This window comes from Zootoca vivipara, chromosome 9 (assembly GCF_965207765.1).
Source record: "Zootoca vivipara chromosome 9, rZooViv2.hap1.1, whole genome shotgun sequence".
Taxonomy (NCBI): domain Eukaryota; kingdom Metazoa; phylum Chordata; class Lepidosauria; order Squamata; family Lacertidae; genus Zootoca; species Zootoca vivipara.
Genome location: NC_142592.1, coordinates 3,808,905 through 3,826,633, shown reverse-complemented (window position 1 = coordinate 3,826,633; position 17,729 = coordinate 3,808,905). Strand labels below are relative to the sequence as shown.

Genomic DNA, 17,729 nt, shown 5'->3' with positions numbered 1-17,729 from the left:
AAGACTTTTCTGGCCATCTGGAATAATGATTGATAACTGTCGGTATAATAAATGTGTGCCCAGTCTTATTAACATGAGGTGTCTTCATCAGGCAGTCTAACAGAAGAAAGAACCATGACTATCTCTGACATAATATTTCATTCATTGCCATTTTTAAGAAATTGTAAGGAAACAGGGAATCTTCAAAAATGCAGAATTTGTGTTGGCTGGGAGATCAGCTGTGAGAGCCACAATGTTCAGGCTGAATGGAATGTATGCTCTGTGTGTTTGACTTTTCCATTGCTTAAACCTCGGGTGGGGAACCTATGGCCCTCCAGATGTTCCTGGACACCAACAAGCCCCAGCCAGCTTGGCCTCTGGTCAGAGAGGTGATGGGAGTTGTAGTTCATCCTCATCTGGATGCCCACAAGATCCCCATTCCTCGTTTACACAGACACACATCTTCAACTGTTCTGTCTTTTTTTGGGGGGGGGGGAAATGTGCATTGAAAAATGTAACATCAACAGGGAAACTAAAACTGACAAAAGAAACATTGTAGAGCTTTCCCAGTACTCCAGTATTCTTTTTTTAAAAAAAACCAAAAATAAAGGGAGTTTCCCTAGGAAATAGGCTGAATGACAAATGTTGACTAATATTTCTAAAGTGCTTAATCAAAATTCCCAAGGGAGTCAACTGAGTGTTTTGTCTGAGACATGTTACAGGACCTGATCGCCCATCATCTCCTTCCTAGTTGGGTTAAAGAGGTTCTCAAGAAAGGATTTGTAGAGGATATTCCATATTAGTGCAGCTTTAAGTGAAATTTATGAAATTTGGCTCACTATTCTGGAAAAAGAGATACATTCAGTTCCGTGCATGCTTTTCTTTAAAGTATGTTACACATATTTGGCTGAACACTTGACATCACATACTCTAGCTCTGACCGGTTGCTTGTAGCAGAACCATTTTCAGGGTGAAAATCCTGAGGACTGCCATAAAACTTTTACATCCTTATTCTATAGTTTTAAGGCTTTAATTCTGTGATCTGAACGTAGATGTCTAATTCTCAACTCTAACATCCAAGCACTACCATCCCAAAGCCTGGCTTTTCAGAAGTCCCGTTGCTTTCATTTGGACTTGCTTCCAATTAAGTATCCGTAATAATGCAGCCAAAGGCATGTACTTCACCCTTCTCAAAGTTAAATGGGATTAAATTCCAGAGGTTCACAGAGCAAATGGACCCAACTGCAATATTTCTAATGTCCACAGCAATTGTGACAGCTGCTCTATTAATCACCTGGTTGATCTACATTTATTTTGATCTGTAAAGTCTTCAATGATCTGTCCAGGAAACAGCACCAAGGCAACAATAATTACCGAGGGATCCTGTTGCATTTAGGGGAAGGACCACAAGTCAGTGGTGCAGCAGGTGTGTTGTAAGCAAAAGGTGCAAGTTTCAATCTTGGGAGAGGCCATTGCCATTGCCAGCCAGCAGAGACAATACTGAGCTAGCTGGAGCTTCCTATTCAAGTTCCTGTGTGTTTAAAAGCATCCCCATATTCCTCTTTTTCACCAATGAATAGATCAGATTTCTAGCCATGGTTTACTGAGACTGTGACTGCAAAACTTTTGCCTTATGCCTGCCATCATGATATAAAGGTAAAGGTAAAGGGGCCCCTGACCATCAAGTCCAGTCGTGTCCGACTCTGGGGTTGCGGCGCTCATCTCGCTCTATAGGCCAAGGGAGCCGGCGTTTGTCCTCAGACAGCTTCCGGGTCATGTGGCCAGCATGACAAAGCTGCTTCTGGCGAACCAGAGCAGCGCACGGAAACGCCATTTACCTTCCCGCTGTAGCGGTCCCTATTTATCTACTTGCACTTTGATGTGCTTTCGAACTGCTAGGTGGGCAGGAGCTGGGACCGAGCAACGGGAGCTCACCCCGTCACAGGGATTCGAACCGCCGACCTTCTGATCAGCAAGCCCTAGACTCTGTGGTTTAACCCACAGAGCCACCTGGGTCCAATGCTAATGAAACAACCCCTGTGTTGCAGACTTGAGTCAAAATACCAAAAAAAAGAGGCAACACGTCGACCAATTCCAACGGGTGAAATGCATCTGTTTTTATCTTTATAAACTATAACAACATGCGACACCAAGCATATCTTCCTGCAACCATTGTGCACAATATAGCCATTTTTACAGCACGATCCTAAGCATGTCTACTGAGAAGTACATCCCACTGACTACAATGAGACTTACTTCTAGGGAAATGGCAATGGCACCTGGCACCTGGATTGCTTTACAGTGCCACTGGAAGACTCACCTAGGCAATTATCAAATTAATTTGAACAAAGGAATATAGAAAGGAGAAGTTAAAAATGCATTTATTGGAGTCGCTCTACATGTATTATAAAATCAATTCTCATAACATTGCCAAAAGACTCTTCTGCACATATGACAATAATTAATGTAATACAAAATAAAAAGATCAAGTCCACACACCATACATAATGCACATTTTCCTACCAGACAGCTATATAGTAACATAAAAAAACTTATTTAACAAAAGTGAAATGTGACACATAAAAGACAGTGGGAATTTGATTGCATTTGCAAAAATTATAAAACGATTTCTTTCTACTCTTCCTTGCTGCGTCCACCCTCAGCTCCACAGTGCAAGGAAACAGCAGTGTGTCACCACATGTCCAACAGAGACCTTCCCCCCTCCCCCCGAGGCAGCAAGCACTGATAGAAAGTACACATAGCAATAGCATATACCCATAGAACTGGCTGTTGCAGTGGAACTGTGGGTAAGATCACACAGGAGTCAGAGTTCTATGAGTCTAATCACAGCCAGCATCTTGAGAAAGGCGGGTCTATTTCCATCATCACCATGACTCCATGGATACAGACTTGCAGCACAGAAAGCCCACATTGCAGCAGTCAACATGGCGAGGGGGTTGATATGATGCATGTACAACTGTACTGTTCTTAGCTAGCACCACCACATATCAGGACCGCCACCATTAAAAAAAAAGAATCCTTTAGTAAGCACTATGTTGGAGCCTATGCACCTCGCTAGCAAAACCTGGAATAAAATTATCCCATATGTAAGCGCACTTTCACCATCATGCCACAAAAAATTCATTGGAGTCAACATTAGAAGAGCCTGTCGGATCAGACCAATGGCCCCTGTAACCCAGCATACTGTTCCCATAATGGCCAACCACTAGGAAACCCGCAATCAGGACCTGAGCAGAAGAGCATTCTCTCCCCTCTGCGGTTTCCAGCAACTAGTATTCAGAAGTACTGTGGGTACACATGAGAATTGAAGAAGCTGTAGCAACTGTGGCATCTCAGCCTAGTACCAAAGCAGCATGGAATGAAAATGACAGAGCCACAATGACTTGCTTCCAGTCAAACAGCACCAGTTGCATCACAGCTGATACTCTAAGTTGCAACTGAGTACTGTACAGGCAGCATCCCCCACACCCAACCATCACTGTTGATGAATGACATGGGACTTTTATTTGCAACAATGCTTCCAAGTAGATGAAATTTCTAGTAAAAAAAGGAAGGAAAGAATAAAAGACCATTGGTCACAGTGTGGGATCTGTCTGGGACAAATCCATTTCAACTGATTCCAGCTAGAAAAGCTGCAAAATTACTTCAAACTGTTTTTCTATCCCAGGGCACAGCTAGATGGTGGCACCTATCAAATTCTGATGAATATTGTCTTCCGAAAGATATTGAAATATGTCCCTTACAACAGCTCCCATTCATGTAACATTAACCAACAATCCTGGATTATCAGAACACCATTAGCCTAATAAGGATGGTTCTCAAACATCTATATATGCTTCATTGCACTAGTGCTCAGGTGCCAAAATATCTTGGGCTGGCCCTACTTGAAGTAATTTCTTGTTTAAGCAGCTCTTTTTACATAGTACCGGTAATAGGGACCCAGGTGGCTCTGTGGGTTAAACCACTGAGCCTAGGGCTTGCTGATCAGAAGGTCAGCGGTTCGAATCCCTGTGGCGGGGTGAGCTCCTGTTGCTCGGTCCCAGCTCCTGCCAACCTAGCAGTTCGAAAGCACATCAAAATGCAAGTAGATAAATAGGAACCGCTATAGCGGGAAGGTAAACGGCGTTTCCATGTGCTGCTCTGGTTTGCCAGAAGCGGCTTTGTCATGCTGGCCACATGACCTGGAAACTATACGCCGGCTCCCTCGGCCAATAATGCGAGATGAGCGCGCAACCCCAGAGTCGGTTACGACTGGACCTAATGGTCAGGGGTCCCTTTACCTTTACCTTTTACATAGTGACTCTGAATGTTTGGGGAACTGTGACCAAGAGCACTCAGCAAAAAGTTGCAGTAATTTGCTTACCCTTGCTGCTGTTTCTTTCCCAGGATGCATTCAGAATGAAGCATCCCTCCTTTGTGCCACCTGCACACTTCTGAGACATTTGCTGACCCTGTGATGTGAATGGCATGGTCTAAGTGCTGTGCAACACCCACATGGTTTCTCCCTTGGAACACCATGTTCGCTCACCATTCAGAAACCTGCTTTTGCAGGCTCAGCTTCCATTTTCCAGATGAGAAAGAACTTATTGGCACCAGCTCCCCTGCCCACCAGGGAAGGAGGAGTGAGGAAAGAGCTCCACCAGGAACAAGCAGTGGGTGGAGAAAGATCTGCTGCCCCACTGGATCCTGCCATCTGAGGTGGTTGCCTCACCTGGCCTCATTTGTGGGCCATCATCTTTCCATCCTAGAAAGGGCTCCCGAACCCTTTCCCTCATATTCCCCAACAGTCTGGAACCACCACGGAGTCGGCCTTCCAATTCTAACAGAAAGGCACTCTTGGGAGCAAAACCAAGCACTGGGCACCTTTGTCTGCACTTGCGTGCATTCATTACCCAATCCTTTTGTTGCCGCTGCAAAAGCTGGTCCTTGAAGGAGGGGGCTAAGGGGGAAGAAACTACAGTATATGTTATCCTGCATATTTTCAGACATTAAAGTCTACACTAGCATGAATAGAAAATAGAGCATTTCCAGATGGAGAGATCTGAATTTTTAGTAAAAGTAGAGCACTGAAGAACAAACACCCATTCACCCTGCATTGAAAAACAAGCACACTCTTGCAAAACCATAGCATATTATCAAGTCAGGATAACTTACCCTCCAACAAGGTTCTTGTCGTCAAGCTGCTACTGTGGTGAAGGTTTCTGAAATGGACAGGTGACTGAAGCCTTTCATAGGACACAGCCAGCCAATTTAAGAGCTGAAGAATGAGCAGCTACAAGGGATCATGGTTCCACACAACCAGAGCTTCTATAAGCAGCAGGAATCCTAATTAGGAGGGGAAGAATTGATGCTGGGGCTTGCATCATTTCAACTAGTTCACCTGTAGATGTATTAGATTCCATAGAAGGGAGAAGGGAACTTTCAGACCACAAGGAAATGGGGGAGGGGGTGTTGTGGGGGGAGCAGTGGCTTCTTAAAAATATCAGAGAGTTGAGAGGGAGGGAAGTTTTAGTGTTCAAGGTAAGATAAAGCCATGTTGCAGGAAAAAACCCTGAGTGACAGTTTAACACCTCTCCCAACTTGTCCCAAAACCTGTGACCAATTCACTTTTTTACCACCTTTCTTACTGGAAATGTCGGTGTGCCTCCACCACACCAGTATACATAGTCCATGTGCACATACATAAAACCACCGCACTACAGTTTGCCAGGTACACAGTGAGAAGCTGGTACTAGACACCATCAGGCACTATGAATACACCACAAGTTATGCGCCAGTTTTGCAGGCCAGGAAAAAAAGCACAGAAGATTCCCACATGGATCGACGAAATGAGTTCACCAAACATGGAGCAGTTATATAAATCAGATTCAGGTGAGTTGTCCCAAAATCAACACTTCAGAAACATAGCTACGATTCCTAGACAGTGTTTGACATGACAGTAAAGTATGTTTTATATCACACTCTACAAGTCACCGGAGTATTTATTGGGTTGAAGATTAATAATGATTTTGCAAGTCATAATCACTGCCATTTAAATGGTGCCCCCCCCATGAGTCCCTACTCACTTGCATTTATAGTTCTGCGATGTGAAGTTGTGTTGGTGAGGAGTCTGGGAGTCCCAAGGCTGGCATTCAGTGCCACTCCATGTGGCGCTTATAGTTCCACGGTACCCGTCTCCTTGACCTCTGATGCATTCCTTCGTCTCAACTGCTGCTGAAGAGCTGTCCACAACATTCTGAGCTAGAAAGATAGACATGGCTGTTGCTTTCCTTCCTGCAAGTCAACCTGATGCAAGGGGAATGTTCTACAGTTCATTCTTTGATTCCTGCAGACCACTTCAATGACACATTGGGTCCTAGGAAACAAGCAACCCCTTAGGCTGCAATCTTATGCACATTCATGTGGGAGAGCTGGACCATAAAGAAGGCTAATCGCCGAAGGATTGATGCTTTTGAATTGTGATGCTGGAGGAGACTCTTGAGAGTCCCATGGACTGCAAGAAGATCAAACCTATCCATTCTGAAGGAAATCAGCCCTGAGTGCTCACTGGAAGGACAGATCCTGAAGCTGAGGCTCCAGTACTTTGGCCATGAGAAGAGAAGACTCCCTGGAAAAGACCCTGATGTTGGGAAAGATGGAGGGCAGAAGGAGAAGGGGACAACAGAGGACGAGATGGCTGGACAGTGTTCTTGAAGCTACCAACATGAGTCTGACCAAACTGCAGGAGGCAGTGGAAGACAGGAGTGCCTGGCGTGCTCTGGTTCATGGGGTCACAATGAGTCGGACACAGCTAAACATCAAGCCCAACAGAACATTGTGAGACTTACTCTGAATAGGGATGGGAAAATATTGCACATTTCTCATTTTTCAGATCTTAAGTTCAGTTCTCCACCTTTCCTCATCAATTTGTGATTTTTTAAAAAGAAAGTCTCCATGAAAATTCAACAATATTTTAGTACATTTTTCTTCCAATATGAAAAATCAGCAAAGCAATCTCCCCCCAATATAACGCACCTGTGTAGGCTTTTTTCACTAACACATACATTTATATGCACAGTCATTTTTGTATCCATTACTTGGCTGGATAACTACAACTTGGAGAAGTGTGAATTTAGAAGGAGGTTAGTCCACACAGGACTTCACAGAAACTGAATTCCTCAAGCATTCATAATCTTAGCTAATGGCTACTTCCACATTAGGCTAGCACTGAATTCCAAAGAACTGAATACCATCAGTTCAAATGTCAAATTGCTTTGCGTGAGATTTCCTGTGATTCTGTGACTGTTTTAAGATTTTGTTCTGCAGCACAGTAATGGATAATACTTAGCCACTTTGTTTCATTTCCAAGGTTTTTCTTATTAATACAGTGGTACCTTGGTTTACGAACTTAATCCGTTCTGGAAGTCCGTTCTTAAACCAAAGCGTTCTTAAACCAAGGCATGCTTTCCAGTGGCGGAGCTTCATGCTCCGGCACAGGGGGTGGGGGGTGGAGAGCAGGTGGGGGCGGGGCTGGTGTGCGTCCTGGGGTGGAGCGCGCCACCCGCAGGTGCGTGGCGCGTGTTCTTGGCACACTGCCTGCAGGGGCGTGACACACGTTCTGGGGGCGTGGCGCACCACCCGCAGGGGCATGGCATGTGTTCTGGGGCAGGGACAGCCGCGATGGCACCCTACCGAGATCGCGCTGCCGGGGGCAGAACGCTCCCATTGCCCCCCTCTTCCTACGCCCCTGGTGCTTTCCCACAGCAGCGGGGGACTCAATTTACAAATGGGACACACTCAACAGGAAGTGAAACATGTTCTTTTTCCAAGCCAAACTTCACAAACCAAAACACCTACTTCCAGGTTTGCAACTTTATTAATCCAAGTTGTTCATAAACTAAGCTGTTCTTAAACCAAGGTACCACTGTACTTCTCTTTGGACGTAAGCAGGAACACCACTAAACACCAGGTTTCTGCCTGCTAGATTGCAGTTTCCCAGAATGCAATTCACAGTGCTTTTCTCTCCCTGTTCCTATTCAACTGCATGCTTCCCAAAGAGCAGAATACTAGGAATCCTTGTAAAGGCTCTATGTTTATGCACCCTGGCCTGAATTACCCATAGCTCAAACTTTATAAAGTCAATAAGATTTTGTGGGTTCACATCTGCTTGCACAATTAGGGCCTACTGTCTAACCTGGAATATAGATTACTTTTTAAAAGTAAAGTCTGCTGCTAAATACAAAGGTAATTCTTCAAGAGGCATCTTTTGTTGTTGTAACCCCAGTCATATAAACATGTACAAGACGAAATCTATTATAAACTCATCTAACTACTTAAATCCCTGGTTCCACTTCAATCAAAAGAGTATTTGGGCATGGAAAATTAAACACACAAATCAGTGTTTTGGCATCCTAGATTTGTTCTATGTAGATCACACACAATTATGGATTAATGCAAAAGTACCTGGTTTTTAAAATGAATACATTCCTACATTTAATATTCTAATGGCTTTATTGAGCTAATATTTGTGCACTTTAAAGAGTGGCTGTGCTTCTGTAAATCTGATATCAAATTCTCCCTAGAGGAATATGTTTGGAAAGCCCACAAGTTTCTCTGTCTCAAGACCTTTTGCAGATGTCTCTGCAAGCTGCACTCAGTCTGGCGTGGACTGTTTTGAACAGAATTCTGGAAAATGGTAGCTGCTCAAATGAGTCACTCAGGCAGGCAGGCACAAGGCTTCTTTTTACTACTTAAAAATTTGTGATAATTGGAAATGTTTATGGAACTGAGGCTGCATCAGGAACATAATTAGAGATATAAGGGATTGAATTTGCGACCTTATTCATGCAAAGTAAAACATGGGAAGTGAGTGCAAAGCATTTGCTGTACGCTGTACCACTAAGCTAAGCTCTCTGTTATCTATCATTCTTTATTCCCGACTCCTCTAGAATACTAACGGTCATCACTGAGAATTTGCAAACGCAAATTTGCCTTTAACACAAGTGTACGACAATCTGTGATGTTTTTGCAGCAAAGTGATTAGTTACATCATATATTGTGTACTTTTGTAGGAATGTTAGGAAGGAGCTATAACATAGAATGAATACATCAGAAAAACCAAACGTTACTGCAGAGAAAAATATCAAACTACTCCTTAAGGAAACTGCAATAATGCAATTCAAAGAAATTCAAACTCCTACTGGGGCATCAATATTTTTTGTGTGCAACAGTTGTACATTTCCATTGCATTCTTTTTTATAATCACAATGGTTCAGAGTCATTTCCTGACAAAGTGGTTCAGAGTCATTTCCTGAAGTGAGCCACTGGTAAAAAAAATGCCCTGTTACCTACAGCTTGTGAATTGCAAATTCATGCAGGAACAGAAAAGACAGAATAATTCCCCTTAAGATTCTTAGGATTCCACAAGCAAATCAATATATTTTAAAATGGCAAAGATCTTCTACTAGTTGTACATGATTCCTCTCTTGCATTTCCAGTGCATTTTTTTTCTCAGGGTACGCATACCCCTAAAGATTTTGTGAATCTAAGTTTGGCCTCATTGAGGGGCAGTATTTCAATATGAGTAAGAAAATGAGAGGACCCCTAAACATTTTTTCTCAAGTAGCTCCCCATCTATGGAATGTTCTCATCTCCTGGGGGAAGCCCACCTGGTGTCAACTTTGTTAAAGTTCCAACACCAAAAAACACCTTTGTTAAAAAACCAGAGGCCTTCTTACTTGGGATAACGGGAGATGAAATACCTAGGAAGGATGTTACTTTTTTTTGTATGCCACAACAGCTGCAAGAATTCTACTTGCAAAGAATTGGAAGAATGAAGAATTGCCAACAGTGGATGAATGGCAGAAGAAGTTGATAGAATTTATGGAACTGTCTGAGCTGACTGGGAGGCTCCGGGATCGGAGTGAAGTAGCAGTGGAAGAAGATTGGAAGAAATTTAAAATTTATTTAAAGAATAAACGTATAATAGATTAGAATTAGTGGAAGTGAGGGAGATGAAATAGAGGTTGTAGATAATACAATGGTTTGAAATAAGTATTGATATAAGTTAAGGACAATTTAATTAAGAAGTAAGATCTAGATAGAATATAAAAGGATAAGATATAAAAGATTAAAGAATTAAGGTATAGTTAAAGTAATAATGAGAACTTATATAAGATTTAGAGTTTACTATGGAGGATATGTAAAGAATCACAGAAGGAGGTGGAATGAGGAAGTCAATAGACTGGAAATAAGGGTTATAGTTATTTTTGTTTTTGCATTTTTGTATTTTTTCTTTCTCTGTATTCTTTTTGTATTCTTGTTTTTTATTTTTAATGTTTTGTAATTTTCTTAATGTGTTTTGTATTTTTGTATGTTTTGCTGTTTGAGAAAATCTTTAATAAATACATCAAAAAAAATAAAAATAAAGTTCCAACACCAAGAAGACATTTTTGTTTCCCCAGGCATTCAGGCAGCACCAGTGATTGGATGTTTTTATCCTCACTGTGTTTATCTGTTTTTATTACTGTATTTTTACTCTCATTTTAAATCACTCTGGAACTTTTTGTTGTGGGCAGCAATATATAAATTTAATAAACCTAAACCTGTCATTCAAATTATTTATTTATAATACTAGAAAATTGGTTTTCTTATATGAGATTCATGAGCATACAGATTACCACTCCAAGGAAAGGTAAAACGTTCTTTAGCATTTTCAGGCTCGCAGAAGAGAGAAGTGGCCTCAAAATGTTTGGGACGTGCCAAGTCTAAGCAAGAGCGGGTCTTTGATCAGTTTAGTTTGGACGTCAAACATTCAGGTAGCATGAAGTCCAGATGGCAATAAATGCACCAGATGTTTGTATTCTCAGGAGAGATTTTTCCAGCACTGTTTAGTATGCTAATTGCTAACATAAAAGTAAAAACTGCTAGGCTGTCGCTTCTGAGATATTTGTTACCTTAAATAGCAAGGTCTCCTACATATTGCATGGCTTAAGTGGATTGCAGGGAAAGATAAAGTATTTGCTAGATGCATGCAGAAGCGGATCTCTTATCTTTTCCCGCACCAATAAGAACTCTGACCTCAGGAGACCTGCAACAGCATTGATCTAATATAGTTGTTTTTAAATTGGGTTTTCAAGAACTCTGGGGCAACACAGGTGCTTCAGAGTGTGCTTAGATGGAAGATAGATATTGTCTACCACTACAACCTTTGATACAATCATTCAGAGGATGTGTGGACATTTTCTAGGTCCCATCTGTACATGGCACCTTTGCTTGTGCCCAGGCAAACTCTGTTTCATAAATTCTGAACTGTTACCCTTAAAATCTGCTTTCAATACTAATTATGATTAGGGCTGCAGCTTTCCAGGGAAATTTATGCATGTGGAGAGGGATTGATGGAGCCTGTGTGATCTGAGGGCAAGGCCAGAAATGTAGCACCCACACCCCAGAAATTGCACGAGGATTCTTTTACACATGAAATGCACAAAGAGGGCTGGGGAGAGCATATTAGGTAAGAGAACAGAGGAACAACCAATCAATGCAGGCAATCGATCCTTGTTATAAGCCACAGGACTGAAACCTACAGAAAATATAACAGGGTTGCCACGCAATGAAGAGACAATCTCAGATAGATTAAGGAAAGAGGAAAGTCACAATAAACATTTGCATTAAACTCACCACACGTTTTAATTGTGCAAAACTCCCAGGGGGTGTTTGGGTCAAGAGTGTAGCACCACGGCCTCGGCTTATTATCTGGATTGCGGCAGTAATTATCATCAAGGCCTTTGTCAGGGTATCTGCAAAGCACAACGACAAGCATGTCAACCAAGTCAGCCTGGCAACGCTACACAGACACGCAAGACGCAGCCCAAAGGACCTCCTGTCCCGATAGGGGTCTGAGGCAGTTAGGGCAAACAGGAATCCTAACATGTGGGGTGCCAAATACCTACAGATGTGGGAGGAGGAGTTGCCATCAAAAAGCAGCCAGCAGCTGTAATACCTGAAGGAGAACAGTTTTGATATGCTGCAGGGCATCAAACAAGGTCACTCTGCTAATTGGGCAACCTCCCATTAGTGTCTGGCTTGACACAATACCTTTACTCCGCTATCTTAAAATGGTCCAATTAAATGTGGACAATATAAACACTTCCTGGCATGCCAGACTCATTAAGGAAATGGGTTCAACAGCCCTGGGTTCAAACTGGAAGCTATTTTCAATAAACTTTGTGCTAATGATAGCTCTATTTTTAGAAGTCGGCCTATTTTGAGGCCATGCCCTCATTTCCAGCACTGCAAGGGGGGCGGGGACACAATTTTCCTCTGCCCTCCTTTATCTTGTCAACATTTTTTCCTCATTTTAATTATTTCCATACCCTTTGTCCTGGAATTACTGGAAGAAGTGAAGGGGGGAATTGAGACAACTGTCAGTTTCTTGAATGAATAGCTTATTCTTTTAGAAACAATTGTTTATGTTATATTTATTATACATGGTATGTATAATAAAGTAAAAACCTTTCAATATGTTTCTGAAAATAAAGTTCTTTTGAATATTAAAAGTCTGGACACTGTATAGTCTTTACAAAAAAGCTACCTTGAAGAGTTATTTAGCTTCCCACCGTAGCTGTAAGCTACTCTGCTGCTTTGCATATCATCAAAATTTATTTTGAGGCTTACTTGATACTTGGTCTCAGCCTCTGAGTAAATCTAGACAAAGTCTAGCTGTAACAGAGTAGCAGCTTTTTAAAAGGTAGTAAAATTTCTTCTCTCTTCTCTCTCTCTCTTTCTGTCGCTTTCTCTCTACTATTACGGTTAACGCTCTCCATCAGTGCTTGTTATTTCTGGATTCCAGGCAATTATGATTAACAATAGATAGAAAGGCTCTTCCCAGGCATTTCTCAGCTTTAATGGGTCATTAATTTCATGCTTCCCCTCTTACTTTACAACTTAACCTGCTATTTAGGTGGCCACTGTAATAAGTTAGTAATGCAAGTATAATTGACACTTCCATTTAGTGACTGAAATTTAAAACGTATGCTGTTAATCAAGGCCAAGCTGCATATCCCAAGCTCTGGACCTCCAGGGGAAACATTTAAAGGCAATTGCTCTATCATCTAGGTGGATTATTTTATTAGACTACACAGCATGTGCTTTTGTTTACATCCCATAGAGTTGCCATTTCAAAGAAGAATTGCAGACCGAACTAAAAACATTGGTCTTGGTCAATCAAAGAACACCATGTACTGATGAAACCTCTACCACTATGACACCAAATATCTGCGGAAATGAATCTAGGTTGTATCCAACTAAGACATACTCAGAGCTGAAATAAGTAGGTTATATTCTAAGTACTGTAAGACGCGGGTGGTGCTGTGGTCTAAACCACAGAGCCTAGGCCTTGCCTATCAGAAGGTCGGCGGTTCGAATCCCCGCAATGGGGTGAGTTCCTGTTGTTTGGTCCCAGCTCCTGCCCACCTAGCAGTTCGAAAGCATGTCAAAGTGCAAGTAGATAAATAGGTACTGCTGTGGCGGGAAGGTAAACAGCGTTTCCATGTGCTGCTCTGGTTCACCAGAAGCGGCTTAGTCATGCTGGCTACATGACCCGGAAGCTGTCTGGGGACAAACGCTGGCTCCCTTGGCCTATAGAGCGAGATGAGTGCGCAACCCTAGAGTCGTCCGCGACTGGACCCAACGGTCAGGGGTACCTTTACCTTTTTATTCTAAGTACTGACAATGCCATAGCAAGAGTTAAGACTGGGCATTTTTTGGGTGGGCTGGGGGTCAAAAGTCAAAGAAACCCCAGAGATTTTAAATAGGCAGCTGCAATCTCCCAGTTTCATATACTCAAGTCCCTGTTGGCTTTTGTTTTTGTTGTTTTAATGAGCACTTATGCAAAGGTTTTTCAGGAGGACAACAGAATCTTATGCAACTCATTACTTTGTAGAGTTTTGATTTTTTAAAAAACTGGGGTCCCTAATTTCATCATATTGGCATTTTGCTATTTATAGCAACTCTATAGGATCCTGTGCTGTATTGTCAATTGTTTACAATTAAGTTGCAGTGGCCTAGAGCTACAAAACAATGACATGTGGTTGATCTGCTGCTATACTGTGTCTTCCCACAACACACACTCAAGGGGATGGTTTGGGGTTCCCCAGTACTGTTAAAAAGCAATGGCACAATTACTTCTAAGCCTGATTTCTTCAGACCCGTTGGCTGTTAGCACAGCCTTTCTAGTCAGCAGGGAGCAGGGAGAACTATGCTAAATTCTACTCTTTAAATTTATCAGTTGCAGAATGAAGGTAGAGAAATGTAGGGAGCCTGTGGTTTATTGCTTTAGAAAACTCTTGAACTCCCATCACCACTATCAAGACCCAATTCTTTTCAGCTCCTCTGCTGTTGATTCACCACCCAGTTTCAGCTCCCTTTTGCTGGTACTGTACAGAAATTTGTATCAATACAAGCAGCAGTGTGCTGTCTGAATGCATTGCCAATGTCCTGACACAGCGCCCCAGAGAGTCCTCAGGTCTGACTGGGTGTTACATACAGTGGTACCTCGGTTTATGAACACAATTGGTTCTGGAAGTCTGTTCATAAACCGAAGTGTTCATAAACCGAAGCAAACTTTCCCATTGAAAATAATGGAAAGTGGATTAATCCGTTCTAGAAGATGAAAAAAACCCTAAAGCAGCGATTTAACGGAGCGCTTCCGTGGCTGCAGCCCAGTCGCGGAAGCGCTCCCCAGCCTCTGGGAGGCATCGGAACGAAGTCCCGGCTCCGATGCCATCGCCGAGGCCGGGGAGCACTCCCGTGGCTGCAACCCAGTCGCGGAAGCGCTCCCCGGCGCTTCAAATGTATGGTGTAGATGTGACCCCAACATTCAAAGGTAAAAAATTAAGTTAACTTATGCAATTCATATCAATGCAAATGTATTTTCTACCAGACATGTCCAAAGTCCATTGGGGGGGGGCCCTAATCCGGCCCGCCAGTCGATTTAATCTGGCCCCCGTGGCAGTATATGTCCTGGAGTAAAATCCTTTTAAAAAGCGCTCAACTTCAATCTTAAAAAAAAGTTCAACAACTTTTGTCGGCCCTCATGCATGTTCACTTCATCAAATCTGGCCCTCTTTGAAAAAAGTTTGGGCATCCCAGATACACCATAGGACAGGCATCCCCAAACTGAGGCCCTCCAGATGTTTTGGCCTACAACTCCCATTATTCCTAGCTAAGAGGACCAGTGGTCAGGGATGATGGGAATTGTAGTCCAAAACATCTGGAGGGCCGAAGTTTGGGGGTGCCTGCCATAGGACATATCTATACTGCAAATTAAAGTTTGATGTATATCAATTTAACTGCCATGGCTTTAACAAAATATTATTCACCTATTATTATTATTATTATTATTATTAGTAGTAGTAGTAGTAGTAGTAGTATATATTTCCATTAGGGATTCTAAATCCCCCCCCCCCCCGCCCACAGATCTACTGTTCCAAGTGTTTACTGAAGAGAAAGAATAACATTTAAACTAGTTTATATCTACAGTGTGGAAACCCCCAGACCATTCTGCATGGCCTAAATTACTCTATCAGCTCCTTTTGAAGGATTCTAAAGTACAGATCAAACTGTATGCTTGGGTAACAGCCTGTAAGAACAAAACCTTTTTTAGTCTGCGGTGTCCTTGCATTGGCCCAGATTCACTTTTTTTTGCGTTAAGTAAATACAGCAACAACTTAAGTAACTTTCCAAAACCAAAACTCACAGCAATGAACATTGCCTTCAGCCAATGTTTTTTTGTCTGTGGGGTGGGGGGGATGGAAGATAAATATTAGATCACTGTCAAATATTAGCAAAACAAAAACAAAACATTTATAGCTTTAATAGGCAAAGAATCAAAAATCTGAGAAGCTTAAAGGTTAAGTATTCTGGTAGAGATTTATGTAGAACAGTAAAGATTAAGCTCATAAATATTTTCAATTATTTAAGTGACTTTGATAACAAGCTATTTAAAGTAGTGGGTTTTTTTTATCTCTGTACCTGCCTGTGCATGGTCTCTCTTCTTTCACTCTCTTGTTCATTAAAACCTAGTTATGCTATTACGATTACCTCGTGCTTTTAATTAGAAGCTTTTATGAGCAAACATAAAAGTGAGTTACTTCTAGTAATCAATTAATATGAAGTTTAACAAATTTCCAGCGCTATGTATGGTTGTAGTCCAAAGTTCATTCAAATTAATGAGGATTGCGCATTCAAATGAATGGAACACCACTGGCATTGGTTTGGGCTGGACACATGAATGCTCATGGATTGGGGGTGGCTTCAACAGTTGCAGGTAGCAACATTCCTACAGACAGTCTACTGTCCCAATGAAAACTATGTCTGCTATCGAGGATTCACATACCCAGATAAAACTTTTTTTCTGGGCCCAAATAAAAGTTTTGGCTTTCCATTCAAAGTGCTAGTTTTGACGTTTAAAGACTTCATAGTTTGGTGGCAGCAGACCTAAAGGATTGCCTAGATTCACATCAAATAAGACCTTCCACAACAATCCTTCTTAGGTGCCCCCATCATCTGGGCCTTTTTAGTGGTGGTACTCCAGTCATGGAACGCTATCCCCAGAGAGACTCACTTTATGCATATATTGTTATCATTCTGATGCCATTCTGAGGGATTCTTATTTTCTCACGCCCTTTCATTTCAGTTCGTTTCATCCTCTGCTGAAGGTTTTCATGCCATCTTTAGATTCTGCTATTTCTCCTTTCTCTGTGCTCTGCATTTTTTGTTTCCTTATTTTTAAGCTACCCTGACAACTCATTGGAAGGACAAGACAAACATCATTATAGTTACTAATTAAATCCATGAATGAAGGGCTGAAATCCAATTCACGAGGGGAAAAAGGTGTGCAATGCCCACGGAACATTGCAATGATTCCAATACCCCACGGGCAGTAATGTTGCAGCAGTCCTGTCTCAAAAAGATAGACAGGTTCCATTCACAATCTGTACTTCCTTAAAATAAATGAAGAGCATTTTTACTTCTCTGGACGAAATGGGTGCCTGTGTGGTCTCTGAAGGTCCCAGCGCTGACATTCCTTGCCAGTTTCTGTGTGGTCCACGGGGCCTCTATAGTTCTCGCCATGGCACGTCATGCATTCAGCTGAAAGTACAGAAAAGTGACACTTTTCTAGGATAGTGACTTGCAGCTCAGCACCTCATTGCAGTACTGCAGATAAAAGCACGTGTCAACAAATAGCAACCCCCTGTTAGACTCACATGGTCTTCTATGAAATAAATTACAGTTTTCATCAATTTCTGCCAAAACACCCAAGGACTTTCAAGAGTTTCACAAAGGCAGTCCTGATTGTCACAAAGTTTGAATCTTAAGCGTCAAGAAAACGTTCTCTAATAATGATCAGAATCTGAGCTGCACTCAAAAAATGTGTCATATTTGTAAAGTTAATTCTGCTTCTGCGCAAAACTGAAATCAACTAATGGTTGAGCTTCTGGGTGTTACCTTCCGAACAGAGGGGAATGTCACAGGGTTCATGACGCTTTGTTGGGCTGCTTGTAAAGCACCAGGGGCCGCCTTCCTCTCCTCGGGGATTGCGGCAGTAGTTTTCACGTAGATCTTTACCTCGATAGCTCGAAGGCAAAAAGCTAGTTTTAAAATGACAATCATTACAGTATAAGAGCATGCAAACTTTGTCGCGAACCTTAATAAATAGTTTATCCGACTCCTATTTATTTATTTAATAA

The 17,729-nt window shown here is 42.0% G+C and overlaps 1 protein-coding gene across 4 annotated transcripts in view; it reads right to left on the bottom strand.

Annotated features, from left to right (window-relative positions):
- HGF (hepatocyte growth factor) overlaps positions 1 to 17,729 on the bottom strand; it is a 59,128-nt gene that overhangs the window by 21,001 nt on the left and 20,398 nt on the right. For 2 of the 4 annotated variants that reach the window (XM_035128210.3, XM_035128211.3), the window contains exons 5-8: positions 17,488 to 17,630; positions 17,010 to 17,130; positions 11,659 to 11,777; positions 6,066 to 6,240 (exon numbers count right to left, since the gene is read on the bottom strand). In XM_035128210.3, the coding sequence (XP_034984101.1) occupies positions 6,066 to 6,240; positions 11,659 to 11,777; positions 17,010 to 17,130; positions 17,488 to 17,630 (558 nt within the window). The remainder of the gene's footprint in view (positions 1 to 6,065; positions 6,241 to 11,658; positions 11,778 to 17,009; positions 17,131 to 17,487; positions 17,631 to 17,729) is intronic. The other 2 variants (XM_035128212.3, XM_035128213.3) reach the window with 1 other exon arrangement.